Consider the following 14921-nt stretch of genomic DNA (forward strand, 5'->3'; position numbering starts at 1 on the left):
GCCACAACTACTGAGCCCGCATGCTGCAACTACTGAAGCCCACGTGCCTAGAGCCTGTGCTCCACAACAAAAGCTACCGCAGTGAGAAGCCAGCGCACCGCAACGAAGAGTAGCCCCCACTCACCGCAACTAGAGAAAGCCCGCGCGCCGCAACGAAGACACAACACAGCCAAAAATAAATAAATAAATAAATAAATTTACTTTTAAAAAAGTCGTGGAGTCTAAACCAAAATGCCTTCTTTGACTCTTCTGCCCCTCACCCCTGCTCATACCTCCAATGACAGGGAGCTCACTACCTTTCTAAGCTAATGCTTCTAACCTTGGCCCAGCCTGGGTGTTGTCTGAAAGCTGTTCCTTGCACTGAGCCATGATCTTCCTCCCTGTAGCTTCCTTTAACCAGCCCCAGCTCTGCCCTCAGAGGCCCCACGGACCTTATCTGCTGCCTCAGCCGCAGAACTGTTCATCTGAGATTTGGACACAGTGGCCACATCCCCAAGACTGGTATTGGAGGCACATGTCCCAAGGAGAATCCTAGAATTTCTAGATTACAAGGGCCCTTGGCAATCCACTGGTCTAACGGTGTTCTAACTTGTTTGTTTTTGCTACAGAACTCTTTACTCAAATAGAGCTTTCCACGGAAGCCAAAATTACCAAGAGAAACACTTCTAGTTGAGGAGACTAGAGACTCTCCCCACCACCATTATCCTCACTAATTGTGAACCCTCTACAGGCACGTGACCAACCCATCCTACAGAGAAGCATTTATTGAGCACCCACTATGTGCCAAGCATTTGTATTCAAGCCATGTTATCCAATACAGTAGCCACTGGGCACATGTGGCTACTGAGCCCTTGAAATGTGCCTAGTGCAACTGAGGAACTAAAATTTTAATTTTATTAGATTTTAATTCATTTAAGTTTAAAAACAAGCCGTGTAAAATATTTTTCCCTTTATAAAGTGCCACTTCCTATGAGAGCCCTTACCAGATCCTTTTGGTCAATGTCGGCCCTTCCCTGGCCTGCCCTGCCCTCCCTCTCTGGTGTCATCCTCCCAGCACAGCATCACCCCACACACTGCCCATCAGAGGGACTTCGGGTTGCCAATCTTGCCCACCGGCCTGCAAGGTCTAGAGGGCAGGTCCTCTGTGACGGAACTCTCCCACCACCCACCCCTGCCCTGAGCCCATGCCCACAGGGTAAAACCCAAGTCCAAGTGGAAGATGACTGTGAACCAGAGCTGAGCAAGCAACTCCATCCTGCAGAACCTCAGTCACCTCATCTGAAAAATGGGGATGGGGACCCTCAGCCATCTTCCTCTTGGCCCTCTACTGCCTCTCTTGCCCCATGGCCCTTGCCTCAGGCTGCTGACGGCTCCTGAGGAAAATGGTGCCATGGTCTGCAGCCTCAACGGGCCGGAATCCAGCGCACCAGCATTTCCCCTGTTTCTCCAGTGGCTGGTTCTTACTTTCTCACCACACTCTTGGCAGCATCCAGCCTGCTGACCACGCCCTTCTGCTTGAAACCCTCCAGGCTCTGCCCAGCCCCAGGCTGCTCCACCTCCAAAGCATCTCTCTGGAGGGGCTGAGGAGCAGCAGGTGGCTGGACAATGCCAGGGAGCTGAGGCCTCAGGGGCTCTCTCCACTCCTTCCCACCCCACCCCACCGCCTGGCCATACCAGCCCTGTGGCTTTGCCAACATCATGGAACTCCCTGGGGCCTTGGTTTCCTCCCCTATAAAAAGGGGGTGGCAATCTCTGCCTCTTCAACTCCTCCTGAAGCCAATGCAAGGATGCAGGGAGCTATAGAGGGAGGATGGGAAAGGGCAGTAGGGAGCACCACACTGTACTGCTCCCAGGTAGTTTGCTGATGTGAGCAAGGGCACTTCTGCCCACCTCTCTGCCCAGCCATATCCACTCTCAGTGATGCAGGGCGGGGGGCAGGCAGGGGCTCTGCTTGTTGCTTGAGTCTCTCAATCTTCCCAATCCTGTAAGCTTTCAGGACCATCAAATCCAGACCACAGACTGGATCACCTCCCAAGTCTTTCTGGGGATCAGGGCTCAATCGTAAATTCCAAAACTGAAAGGATCTCAAAGGTCATCCAATTCTGCATCTGATTCTTTTTGTTGTTGTTGTTGTTGTTGTTGTTGTTGTACGTGGGCCTCTCACTGTTTTGGCCTCTCCCGTTGCGGAGCACAGGCTCTGGACGCGCACGCTCAGCGGCCATGGCTCACGGGCCCAGCCACTCCGCGGCATGTGGGATCTTCCCGGACCGGGGCACGAACCCGTGTCCCCTGCATTGGCAGGCGGACTCTCAACCACTGCGCCACCAGGGAAGCCCTGCATCTGATTCTTGATGGTCTTATACAGCAGCCCAGCAAATGGCCACCTAGGCTCTACTAACATACCTCTGGTGACAAGGCACTCACTACCTCCTGAGGCAGCCCCCTTTGGCCGTAGACCACTCGCATATTTACGAAGTTATTTTTTACTCTGAGCTGAAATCTATTCTGCATCTGCCACACACTGGCCTTTGAGGCCACACAGCAAAGTCTCGTTCCTCTTGCCTTCCATGTCAGCCTTCCAAATATTTGAAGGCAACAATCCAGTCCTTCTCATTCTCCTCTTCTTGGTACCAAAACATCCCTAGAGCCTTGAACGATTCTCCAAATACCTCTCCATCCGGGTTATACCCATCTGGACACATCCTAATTTGTCACTGTCCCTCTTAAAGGTCAATACCACAAATGAGCCACAGCCTTCAGGAAGGATCTGCCCAGCACAGAGCAGTCTAGATGAACAACACTCACATCCTGACCACTCTTACACCTTCTCAAGCAGCTTGAGAGGCTAAACAGTGACCACTGATCAGAGGCCGAAAGCCAACAGAGCACTCAACAAACACAGTGACACAGTCCCCCCAGTTCAGGACCTGTGTGTTTGACGGTAAACATCAAAGTCAATGTTTTTCTCTCTTCAAAACTCTCTGCCTGTATCCCTCAACCTCCGAGGGAGCCTCACATACCCACCCCTCCACATGATCAAACACAGTGGGCCCCAGCTTGGTCACATCTGCTGTGAGTCCAGGTGACAAGGGGAGAAAAGATGACACCATCAACCCCATAAACCAACAGAGATGGTAGGCCCGCTGCCTCCTGCAGTACCCAGTACAGCAACCCTGAGTTAAAGACTTCCCACATCTGCTCTGAGTGTTGGGGGGTGAGGGGGCGGAGAGGTGAGGCAGGTTCCAGAAGCCGTGACTCATCCCCCATGTACTCCACAGCTCCAAACATAGGCCATAGCTCCTGCATGGCCTGGAGCCCACACACCACAGGCCAATCCACCGCTGGGCCAACTCAATTTTCTAGTTACAGGTCTTAAGTACTTAGGCATGTGCTCGTGAGAACACACATCCTTTACAGGGAGCCGAGAAAGGGAATTGTGCTGAGGAACAGAATAATTGAATCAAGATTTCTGTCACCCTGCTCTCAGCCCCTAGACTATAGCCGGTTTTTTTTGTTTGTTTTTTCCTTTCCTGACAAAGGTTTTACAGACTCCCAGGGGTCATTTCTCCTCTCAAACCCATTAATGTCAGCCCGCTGGCAGCCTATCCAGGGAAAGGAGACCGAGGTTAAGGTGGGCCCATGTCCGGGACAGAGGCAGCCAGCTCCCGAGGCCCGGGCGGCACACCGAGGGCTGAGAAAAACCAACAGGGAAGACTGTCATCTATTTAATCCCAGGGAGGCCCCCTGCACTCCCTCCTTCCAGGCCCAAGGACAGAGAGGGGAAGATTATTCACTTCCTCAACGCCCCCCCCCCATCACCGCACTGAAGGCCTTCTGAAAGAGGTGTGCTCAGACCCTCGGAGAGCCCACCCGCTGACCCTGCCACCTCATGTGTGCCCCTCTCACTTTGCCCAGCCCCTCCCTATCCCCTAGGCCTCCCCCCAAAAGGGGACACTGCGGCCGTGCTCATACCCTCCACACCCCGCCCTCTGGGCATCACATCTGCAAACGCAAGGGCTTCTAAGAGGCCGCAAAACACAGGCCCCAAGGACTCTGCCAGGCCCGGCTTTCCCACCAAAGGGGTGAAGATGGGAGGAGGCCAGCGAGAAGTCCAGTCCCAGCCGGGGCCCTCTTCCTCTCCCGGAGGGCTCAGCCCCTTCCCCGTGGTCAGGACGGGACTGAGCTGGGCCAGACGCCGCCAGCGCTCTGCAGGTAACGGGTGCTCGGAGGGCGTCTGTGCTTCCGCCCCTGACTGAAGGCCTGGAAACAGATCCCACAGATCCGACCAGGCCCATCCCCGACGGGCAGCGCCGGCGTCTCCTACCTTCGTCTCTCTTGCGCTTGTTGGTGTCGGCGCTGGGGGACGTGATGCCCAAGATGCCGCTGATAGAGTAGGAGGAGCCGGCTGAGTCCGTGCTCACCGAGGACACCTGCGTCACGGAGCCGGTGGACACTGCGCAGAGGGAGAAGGCGGTCAGGGCCCGGCGGGAGGCTGGGGGGCGGTGCCGGGGAGGAGGAAGGTCGGCCCCCGCCTTCGGGCCAATACGAAGACACGCCCCCTACAGGGGGCTGGTGAGACTGAGAGAGAGCGGGGCAGGGCAGGTGTGTGCTGAGGACACTCGCCACAGGGCAGCGGCCAAACCTGGGCCATGAGAGCAGCCCCAAAGAGAACTGACACTACAGAAGGGACCACGGGCACCAGTTCAAACCCCAGCCTGTCCAAGGATGCAGGAAGCAGGGGGATGGAGCAGAGAAACGGGGGAGCTGGGGCCCACCACCAGCCAGTGCTAGAAACGACCTACTCGTTAGTCAGGCTCACTCCCTACTTACAAATCCACCCATCCCGCAGACGTAAGTATCTGCACGCTCATACACAGAGCCAGCAAAGCACCAAATGCAGACTGTCTGTCTTTTTATAGTCCCTCGCTGTCTTTTCTCCTTCCACTTGACCTGGATTTTAATATTTTATATTAATTATATAATATTAACATACTATATGTTATATATATATTGATTTATAATAATGATATTTTTTTCTGAGAACTTACTCTGTGCCAGGCATTCAGGCATCATCTCATTTAATTCTGAGAACAAACTTATAAGTTAGGTCACTGGAAAGGTAAGGGAACCAAGGCTCAGAGAAGGTAAGTGACTTGCCCAAAGTCACACAGCTAATAAGATGCAGAGTGGTGACTGGAACCCAAGAACTAAAGTCAACCCCTATAGTAATCTGCTCCTCACTAATGAATAATGGAAAACAATAATATGCTTCACATTCATAAAGTGCTTTTCATTTGATGCCTGCAATAACCAAGAGTGCTATTATTCATCCGCATTCATCAGGTGAGGAAACTGAGCCTCCACACAGCAAAGTGATTGGCTCCAAGTCATCTAGCTAACAAGCCGTAGCACCAGGGCTCAGCCTTGGTTCTACTGACTTAAAGTCTAGATTCCTTCTGCCCAGAAATGTGGGTTGATGACTTATTGTGACTGAGACCAGGTATCTAAGTTCCTAAAAATAAGAATGGGGGAGGGGAGGTTTGTGCAAGTCTCACATTAACTCCTGGCCCCAGAATCCAAGGGGGAGACCTGTCAGTCATCAGGGTCCTCTCAAACTGTGCAGCTGAATTTCCATTTCTGGGCTGTGGGAATTCTTCCTTGGTTCATTAAAACCTACAGACCAATCTCAGACACATTTCCTTTGGCTATAACTAGCTGGAGGCAGGTGGAGCTGCTTTTGACTCTAAAGTGTAGGAAATTACTAGAAATGGTGGTGATTGGTTGAGAAGCTGTTTGTTGCTTTCCTTGGAGCACATCCAGCTCTTGCTCCTACAGGCCTAAAGGGAGCAGTGCCTTTCTTCTCATATTTGAGTTTGATTTTAGATCTTCCTTAGGAGACACAGAAGTAGAAATCGTTAACTTCTCTTTTCCTTCACCAGATGAAGCTCCTCAAAATAGATTTATGCAAATCTCACAACCTTTTCTGCGTTAAGGTGCAAAGAACAGAGGAAGAAAGAATCTCACCAGTCATTCGGTACTTTAAACAGCCACCACATATAACCAAGGCTCACCACGTTGCTGACAGAGCCGATGACATGTGTTTCAACATTTTGTAATCACACTCGGCTCAAAAGACTCAGGTTCCAATTCTGGCTCCGCCTCTTACTGGCCATGTGACCTTGGGCTAGTTATTTCATCTCTCTAAAGCTTCCATTTCCTTACTCCTCAGTAAGTTAATAAATTATAAGGGGCTGTACACAAATAAGATATGGATTTTATACACATTTCCGAGATAAGGCATTCTGCTGACTGTCAAGTGTAATTATTCCTCTTACCCAATTGAAAGAATATTATCAGTTACCCTAAGTTTGATATTCCTTTGCTATGTGACCTGAAATAAAGCTGCAAATGAAATCCCAGCCACAAACACTTCCCCAGAAAGCTCTCCTTAACCCTCTTCACTCCAGCTCAACAAAGCTGATCTTTCCCTCCCTTCTGCTCCCACAGCACCCTATACTTTCTTCTTGAGCCTGATCTCAGTGTTTTGCAGACTTCTTGTTATTTTCCCCCATTAGACCGAGAAGCCCTTGAGAAGGGGGATTTTGTCCTACCTTCCTTATAACGTTAGTCTCCACCACCATGGGCTGCATAGCAGGGGTTTAGCAAATGCTTTTTGGATGGATTACTAAATGAAGAATTATTTTATGGAAGGGAAGAATTCTGTCTTACCTTTATTCAAAGAAGCAACCATGAAGAATCAGAGACCTCAGAGAGCACTGGGTTTGTGCCCCTTGCTCCACAAATGGGGAAACTGAGGCTCACAGAGGTGAAGGGGCTTAACACAGTTCACTGGTTGACTTAATGACAAAGCTGGAACTATAAGCCAGGCCTCTGCCTGTCCCCCATCACCATGGGGAGTTCAAGTTTTCAGTCAAAGAAGGAGCAACAAAGGGTACACAATCTTTGTGTAATTAAGGTGTGATTAATTGGAATTGACAGGGCCTGTGGCAGCCAGAACCGTCAGAGGCTTGCTGAATGGTGGCCCGCTTTCTTATAGTAGAATAAGCTTTCCCCCAACTAACCAGAGGTGTTTCCTTTATCCAAAGTGGAGAAATCATACACCTTGTGTAGACACACGTCACTTTCATCTCACGATCTTTGCAGGGGAGGGAAGGCAAGGGAAACTTCTGAACTCCTGGGTAGTAGGAAATATGACTCTTCTCCTTACGAGTCATGGTCACTCTCAGACTTCACCCATGAGTGTCAGAAACCCCACTGGCAGCCCTTGACAGTTCACGGAGCACATGAGATCGAAGCAAGAGAGAGAGAGAAAGAAAGTTTGGGAAGTTTTGCCACATCTTCACTCAAGACTGCAAGTGCACAAAGAATTGTAGAAGGGCTGGTTGATAGAAGAAAAAAACACATTCAAAACTACTTACTGACTAATGATGCAGAAAATGTTATGAATAAGTATCCCTTTCTTGATTTATTACTTTAATTATCTGACATTCTATAGACCCCCATTAGTGGATTTTTTTTTTTTGGCTTAGATTTCAATTTTCTGTCTCATGGTGAAAGCTATTTATCATAATAATCAGTAAAATTCAAAACCTTTTAGCAGTATTTATAAAATTCATTTACCAGGTTCAGCCCTTGGAGAATGACAAAGAAGGCGCATTAGTACGTGTGCCGAAGTGTTTTATGCAGAATTATCTGTCCATAAGAATGATTAAAAGTTCTTTAGAGTATTTGGAGCCCATTAGATTTTTAAATTTTTTTAAAAAGTTCTTCTTACCTATGCTGTGACTGGAAGCTGGGACCGGCTGGTTGGGCGGCTGCTGTACTTTTGTCCGGATGATCCTGTGAACAGTTGGGAAAAAAAATAAATGGCTATTTACCATCATGGAGGAGAAGAGATCTCAACTAGCGATGCCAGAAACCCATATCCAGCTGGGTCGTGGGCCAAACTGGGGAAGAAGTGGGGGCAGGTTATGAACCCAGGTCCCGAGTTGGGAGTTTGGAAGAATTATAGATTAGTTCCAACTCAGCCCCTACCTCCCTGGGTGTCTTTGGGTAACTTGCACCCCTCTCTGGCCCTCAAGTGCCTCTTCTGTAGGAAGAGATTGATGCGTTAATATTACAAAGAGGCATCCCATTCTTGGAGCAGCTTCAGCTCCATAAGGAACTCACTGAGTGAGTTAGAAAGTTCCATCCCTTTCCTGGACCTCAACCTCCCATCTGTGGAATGAAGGCACTGAACCAGGTGACCTCCCTGTCCCCTGGCAGCTCTCACACTCTGGTTTCTCTGCCTTAGGGAGCCACAGGAAAAATAACATCCCTGCCCATCAGAAATTATCAAGGGGGTAGGGGGAGGGATGTGAATGTTGCTACAAAACTAGAAAGGGTTAAAGTGCTGCCAGGAGAGGCCTGGCTTGGCTTTGCTAAGAGGAAGCCTGAATTATACAAAATGGTGGAAGGCTCTATGGAGCTGGGACCCAGGGCTGTCCTGGACTGTCTTTCCAGAGACCTTGCTTCAGTTCTAATATGAACTGGATTGTGACCCTGGGCAAGTCCATTCTATTGACGGCCTTGGTACAATGAGGGAGTTGGAACAGACCAATCTTTGCTTACTTTAAGTAATCAAATCCTTTTTGGAAAAAAAAAAAATCTTATGGAAAAGTCCAGTGTATAAAAAGGATAATAGCAGCAGTGCCTTCCCCTTGCTACCTGGCAGCTCTGATGTCCTTCTGCAGAAACTTGGGCTCTGAGAAGCTTAGTTTGTAACTTTCCAGCTGGGACAACATGTGAGGCCTCCATGAGACCTCAAGCCTGATGCATCGTACAGCAGCTGACCAGGGCCAGACCAAAAGTCCCTTTTGGGCCTGCAAGAAAGTTCCTTCCCTGGCACTTGGGAGAAGGATAGGTGGTAATAAAATGTGCAACTTCTTTGGAAAAGTTCTATTCCAGTCTCCAACTATGACCTTCTCCGGACGTGCAGGCCCAGCAGCCATGGCTCACGGGCCCAGCCACTTGGCGGCATGTGGGATCTTCCCAGACTGGGGCACGAACCCGCGTCCCCTGCATTGGTAGGCGGACTCTCAACCACTGCGCCACCAGGGAAGCCCCAACTATGATCTTTTAAAATAACATTTATTAGAGTTTTTCCTAATTATGAAAGTACTTTGTGCTCATTGTAGACTATTTGGACAACAGGTATAAAGAAGACATCTAAAAACACATTTTGGTATATTTCCTTTATGCTAGCATTCCTGTGCATATTTGGAAATATCCATTTCTTCTTAACAAAATCAGGATTAAACCATGTATACAGTTTTATGTCCTGCTCTTTTCACTCAGCATTATATAAGAAGCTTTTTCACATTTCAGACCATTCTTTCTGGAAGCTCTTTTCAAGCTGCACTGGTCTCCAGCTTGTGCACAGGGAAAGGGAGAACAGAAGTGTCTCCTGAACTTCATTGGGCCGGGGCCCCTGACCTCTGTGATCTCACAGCTCAGTGCTGGACACCAAGGGTGCTCAGTATCCTCAGCTGATAGCCTGGAATGGATGTTTCTGTTCACACCACAGCCTAGCCACAGGCCCTCTGGAGCCATGGCCACTTGAGCTCAGCATAGGGCCTTTTGCCATTTTCTGATGAGTTAGCATATGTGCTGCCTCAAATATACTGAGCATTTGTTTGTTTTCTCCAATATTCAAATAATTTATTTTGACTACGAAAACATGGAGCGTATTAACAAAGACCTGGGATTGAGGCAGTCTTTTTGACTACCTGGAATTAAGCTAGCATCTGACCTAATTTTGGATTTTTGTGTGGGTCACCTTCTCTGTATACATGTATGTGTGTCTACAGAGATATAGCTAGATGTGTGAATATACGGATATGCCAGATTTAAATATAGTTTATCTATATTATGGTTTATGTACAAACATATGGTAAAGTATTAATAGATTGTAACTATTTCCTGTTGAAGTCCTGTATAAACTCCTAACTTTTCAAAGCATTGTCTTGCCATTAACTTTCTACATAAGCAAAGAAAATTATGTTTTCCTTATTTTTCTTTAAAAATATTTATAAATCATTGGTAAAACATTATCAGTTTTTATAAAGCATTGACAGGTAGCTGCAGCGCCGTGAACAGGCTCCGGATCCAGACTTCTAGCGTTTGAATCCCAGTTTTGCAATTTGCCAGCTGTATAATGTTGGGTGAATTACTTACCCCTCTGTACCTCAATTTCTTCATCTGCAAAATGAAGCTAAGAATCATTCCTGCCTCATAGGGTTATTACAAGGATTAAATTAATTAAGTACGTAGAACAGTGGCTGCTGCCTAGTAAATTCTCGATAAATGTTAGCTGTTGTTATTTTCACTGTTATCTTCATAAAGATTAACGACCAGCTTCAACATTTAAAGGTTCATATTTTCCACAAACGCCTTAAAAACACATGGGATCCCCCTGGGAGCTGGGGAGGGGAAGGTAGCCATCCCCATACCCTATTTTAAGGCTGTAGTGGGGCTTTCCTTTATAAGGAAGACTTGAATCTTAGGGAACCCTCCAAACCCATCCCCAGAGATAGAAATTTTGCCCATCTGCTTGTAGCAGCTGCCAAGAAAAGAACAAAGAGCATCATTTTCCATTGAGAAGAAATGGGAGTGGGAAGAACAAGACTATAATTGAATCATAACAATTCTAAAAAAATTAAAAATTAAAAAATTAACATCACAATAAGAGCCATGCTCTGGACCAGTTCTAAACCAGAGACATTCAGAGCTAATTGACAGTCAGCGCTAAGAGGTGCAACCTTTACTTTGCTGAGCATTAGCATGACCTTGGATGCCGTATGATCATCCTAGATGGTCCAATGGAGAAGGAAGTTCAGCAATCAAAGAATTCCTATAAATGAGGAAACTAAAGCCCAGAGTGCTCAAATGACCTGCCCAAGGTCCCACAGCAAGTCAGCTCCCATGCCTGAGCACTTTTCTTTGAGCCACATTCAAAGGAAGCAGTCCCTCTGCTAAATACTGCCTGTATGAGGCATAAAGCCTATTTGGATTCAAAATCCATCTAGAGTCCGAAGATTCAAAGTCCGAGGAACTTTAGACATTACAGGCATTTGTAAGGATCCCTTTTCAACATCACCCCCGCTGCTTTGAAAGGCTAGGTCTTCTCACCCGCACCCCAGCCACCACCTCCCCTACACCACATACAAAATTCCACTGAAAGAGAAAATCGTGGGGCCTTAGAAAAAGAAATGGGGCTATAAGACTGAAAGAAATACCCACGTCTACCTCACTGATCAAACTGCCATATTGCAGTAAGAATCCTGGGCCATCAGCTGTGCTAAGAATCCAGAAACCAAGAGATCAACTAGGCCAAGCTGGGAGAGAATCCACAGGTGACACTCACACCTGCGGCTGATGCGGAGAAGAAAGAGGGAAGGGATGAACGAGCCCAGAAGGCTTGTTGCCCAAGTCAGGATGAAGAGCAGGGTTTACAAATGGTCATCCCAAGGCCACATCCATCCCTTGTTTTGGCTACATCCAAAACAAGTTTTGTTTGGCCTGCACAGTATATTTATTTTCATATGAATTAGTTGCCAGTATTGGTAAGTTGGTAGCGTTTACATAAATACGTGGATTTCTAGCTTCTCTTGAAAAATCAGAATACTGGCCCCACATCCTCACAGGACAACCACTGGTTGGTACTAAATAGAGCTGCCACTCTAAGCTGGGAATGTCAGTCGGCCCCTGGTTTAGAGCCTCGGGACTGGAACAGACGAAGAAGGAAGACTCCGTTCCACCCGGCGTTGGGGTCAGCTCTAAGATAGTCACCTCCAACTGTCTCAGGCTGGATTCCAAGAACCTTCATGCAGGCTGTGCAACACCCCAGCATGTATTTGTCCTTAAGAAGCCACATAAACATGATGCTTTGTGTCCCAGGGAATCTCCCACAAGCCTAGCAGAACTGGTTCAGTGTTGCTTCACCCCATGTCAGTCATGGTTTCCCAGGCAGGATCCCCAGAAGGCAGCAGGAAGGCACACACTTCTGCGGGGGAAGGTGGAGACGGCCCTGTGGCCACCAGAGTACCTATAGATCCAGACACCCTTCCCTCCCTAGATGTCTGAAGTATTGGAATAGTGAGACGTTGCCTCCCGGGGAAGCAGGGGCTGGGAGAGAAAGCTATGGACCCTCTTACACAACATTTGCAAGACAGTCATTTAGAAGCTGCATCTGTTTGAATGCAGTGGGATCTTTATATGGAAAATAAAACTGTGCGCTGGGATGGCTCAGGCTTTGTGGGTGTGGGGTTGGGGGGTGGATGCAGCAACTCAAGACTGTTCCGCACTTAGTTTATTTGCCCTGCGCAGTCTGTTGCTAAAGACACCAAAGAGCTCTCACTGAAGAATGTGGTGAGGAACCAGAGACTGCTCCCGGGAGGAGCCCCAGAGAGGAGCACAGGAAAGGGCTATAGATCACAGAGGAAGCCTGCAGACAGGCAGCAAAACGCACAGGCTGTGAGGCTCAGCAATGGAATGGGAATGCAGTAGGGATGGCTGTTTGCCCTTCCTTGTCTCTCTCCTCACAGATCTTCAGTTCTGTCCTGCCAGAGTCCTACTGGAGAGTGGTGGAAAGAAACATCCCTTCTCTTACCATCAGGGAACCTGGGCTCTACTCCCACCTCTAGCTCAAAATCATTGCTCCTGTGCACTCCCCATCTGGGCCTTAGTTTCTATACCTGTCACAGGAGAGAGTTAAGCTTTGAGGGCTGTAGGAGACCACAGATGTGGCAGCACCTTAGAGGTACAGCCGGTGGAGCCATCGGGCCACCATTATGGCCTGGGACACCCAGGAGGCCCCTGAGGCTAGCCATGGCCCCAGCAACTAGCAGTCTGACCCTCCACACAGCACGGCTCTGGGCACAAAGCATCAGTTGAGCCATGATTTCCCTGGACACTCTTTCAAGTACCCCCTTCATAGCTTTCACCACATCTGTAATCACGGTGCTCTATTTGCTTCATATGTTTCTTTCAAATCACTTACTTTTTGACTTAGACTTATTTTATAAAGCAATATTAGTTCTTTACCATAAATGACGAGGATAGTTCATAAAGTTCACACTCACTGCTTTCAAGTGCTAGTTCTATTTTTCTAAAGTACATTAAAATAACTTCATCACAAAACAGTTTTTCTCCTTGTATGACAGAAGATAGAAGTTGGGGCCCTGAAAATGATTTATGCTTGTTCCGCAAAGGCATTTTCTCACTGACATTAGTTGTCACTGTTTAAAGATATAGAGATTTCATATACACAAACGTACAAATACATGCACACACAAGTCCTAGTTTCTGGCTCCTCTTTAAGAACGGAAAATATATCTGGCTGCCACCAGGCCCACATTCCTGGCACCTTTCAGCTACAGCCGGGAGGCAACTGCCCCTTCAATAGAGCTTGTGTTCCTAGTTTGCCACAGACCGACCTTCCCCTGTTGCCTTATGCCTGGGCCACTTCCCTTGTTGCATCATCTGTCTGACCCCATATTGGCATTAAGGTTTGTGACCCCCACGGGCAACCTGAGGTATCTTTCAAACCACACGTATAACCTAGATTGAAAAATCTCGGGGCCTCCAGAGCCTGACCACCAGTTTGCTAGAGGCTCCTCTGCAGAGCAGGCTGACCACTCCTTCACTGATCTCAGCAGAGCAGTCCTCACTCCATGTTAGGGCTTTTGGAGACACAGGTAGGCAGAAAAGTCATGTTGCTTTGTGTCATGGAAATCTTTCAAAGAGCTGGCAGTAGGGGACTCAGAAAGCACATGAAGCCACTCATAAGCCAGAAAAGAACAGGAGTGATGCCCCTCAAACCCACCACAATAATTGCTACCTCTCCAGCAATTCTGTACCTATGGTGGGCTGTCCAGACTTCTCAGTGAAGGCCAAAGTCCCTCCCTGGACAAAGAGCCCCTCTAGAACAGAGACTAAGAGACCATATGCCTGATTCCCCTCTCTCTTCATAGCACCTTGAAGGATGTCAGAGCCAAGGTAAAGGTTTGCTGAGAGAAGAAACAAAAAACAGGCTAATGTTTTATGAAATAGCAGGACTCCAAACACCAACACGGAAAATCACACAGTGATTCTGTGCATTTGAGTCATCACAGAAGGAACAATGTCAGGACCAGAAGGGGAGCTGGTCTGATCACCTCAGTTGCTGGGGGTGAGGGATCCCCTATGCCCAGACAGGCTCTGCACTGACAAGAGCAGGGCGTGGCCTTGGAGAAATGGGAACTGTTCAGGGTTTCAGTCTGCTGGCTTCCTTTTTCTTTGTGGGTTTTAGAGAACAACCAATCATTTCTGTCATCTCACAACTTCATCCTTGACTTTATGGGTTTCAATGGAGTTGAGACAGCACCATCTACGGTAGAAAACTTTCCTTCAGGAATTCAGTTTTGAAGCTCTGAGAGCTCTGTTGGATGCACTCTGGACCAGACTGGAAAAAAGAAGGAGCTCCCAAGAAGATCCCCAGCTGGTACTCATGGTATTTCTCTGGATCTTTCTCTCCACCGGTGAGATTCGGGGCAACTGGGGAGAGGGCAACCCCCTAACTCCACAGCATCTTAGCATCCTGGATGTCACTCTTGGAAGTCACAGACCCATATCAGCACCACCAAAGTCCTGGGCTCTCAGAGAGAGGAATAGCTTTGTCAAGGTCACACTGAGTTTGTGGCAGAGCTGGCACAGGAGCTAAAATCTCTCAAGTGCAAGTCCGGGCTCTGTTCCCCACACTCAATAGCTCAAACTCTGCGCAAACTGGAGGCTGAGATTTTCCTTCTGGGAAGCCCTGAGGTGGGCCAGCGCCAACCTTGAGGATGGGCTTGCAAGGAAGTGACATTTGTGAAGGCCTAACA

At 48.2% G+C, this 14921-nt stretch overlaps 1 protein-coding gene across 1 annotated transcript in view; it reads right to left on the bottom strand.

Moving 5' to 3' along the window:
• The window catches only part of PAX5 (paired box 5), a 189690-nt gene that overhangs the window by 155482 nt on the left and 19287 nt on the right, over positions 1-14921 (bottom strand). The window contains exons 4-5 of the mRNA XM_022600108.2: positions 7796-7860; positions 4325-4453 (exon numbers count right to left, since the gene is read on the bottom strand). Of these exons, the coding sequence (XP_022455816.1) occupies positions 4325-4453; positions 7796-7860 (194 nt within the window). The remainder of the gene's footprint in view (positions 1-4324; positions 4454-7795; positions 7861-14921) is intronic.

This window comes from Delphinapterus leucas, chromosome 6, assembly GCF_059928025.1.
Source record: "Delphinapterus leucas isolate spDelLeu-1000000601 "Yukka" chromosome 6, BTC_Dleu_Yukka2, whole genome shotgun sequence".
NCBI classification, from domain to species: Eukaryota; Metazoa; Chordata; class Mammalia; order Artiodactyla; family Monodontidae; genus Delphinapterus; species Delphinapterus leucas.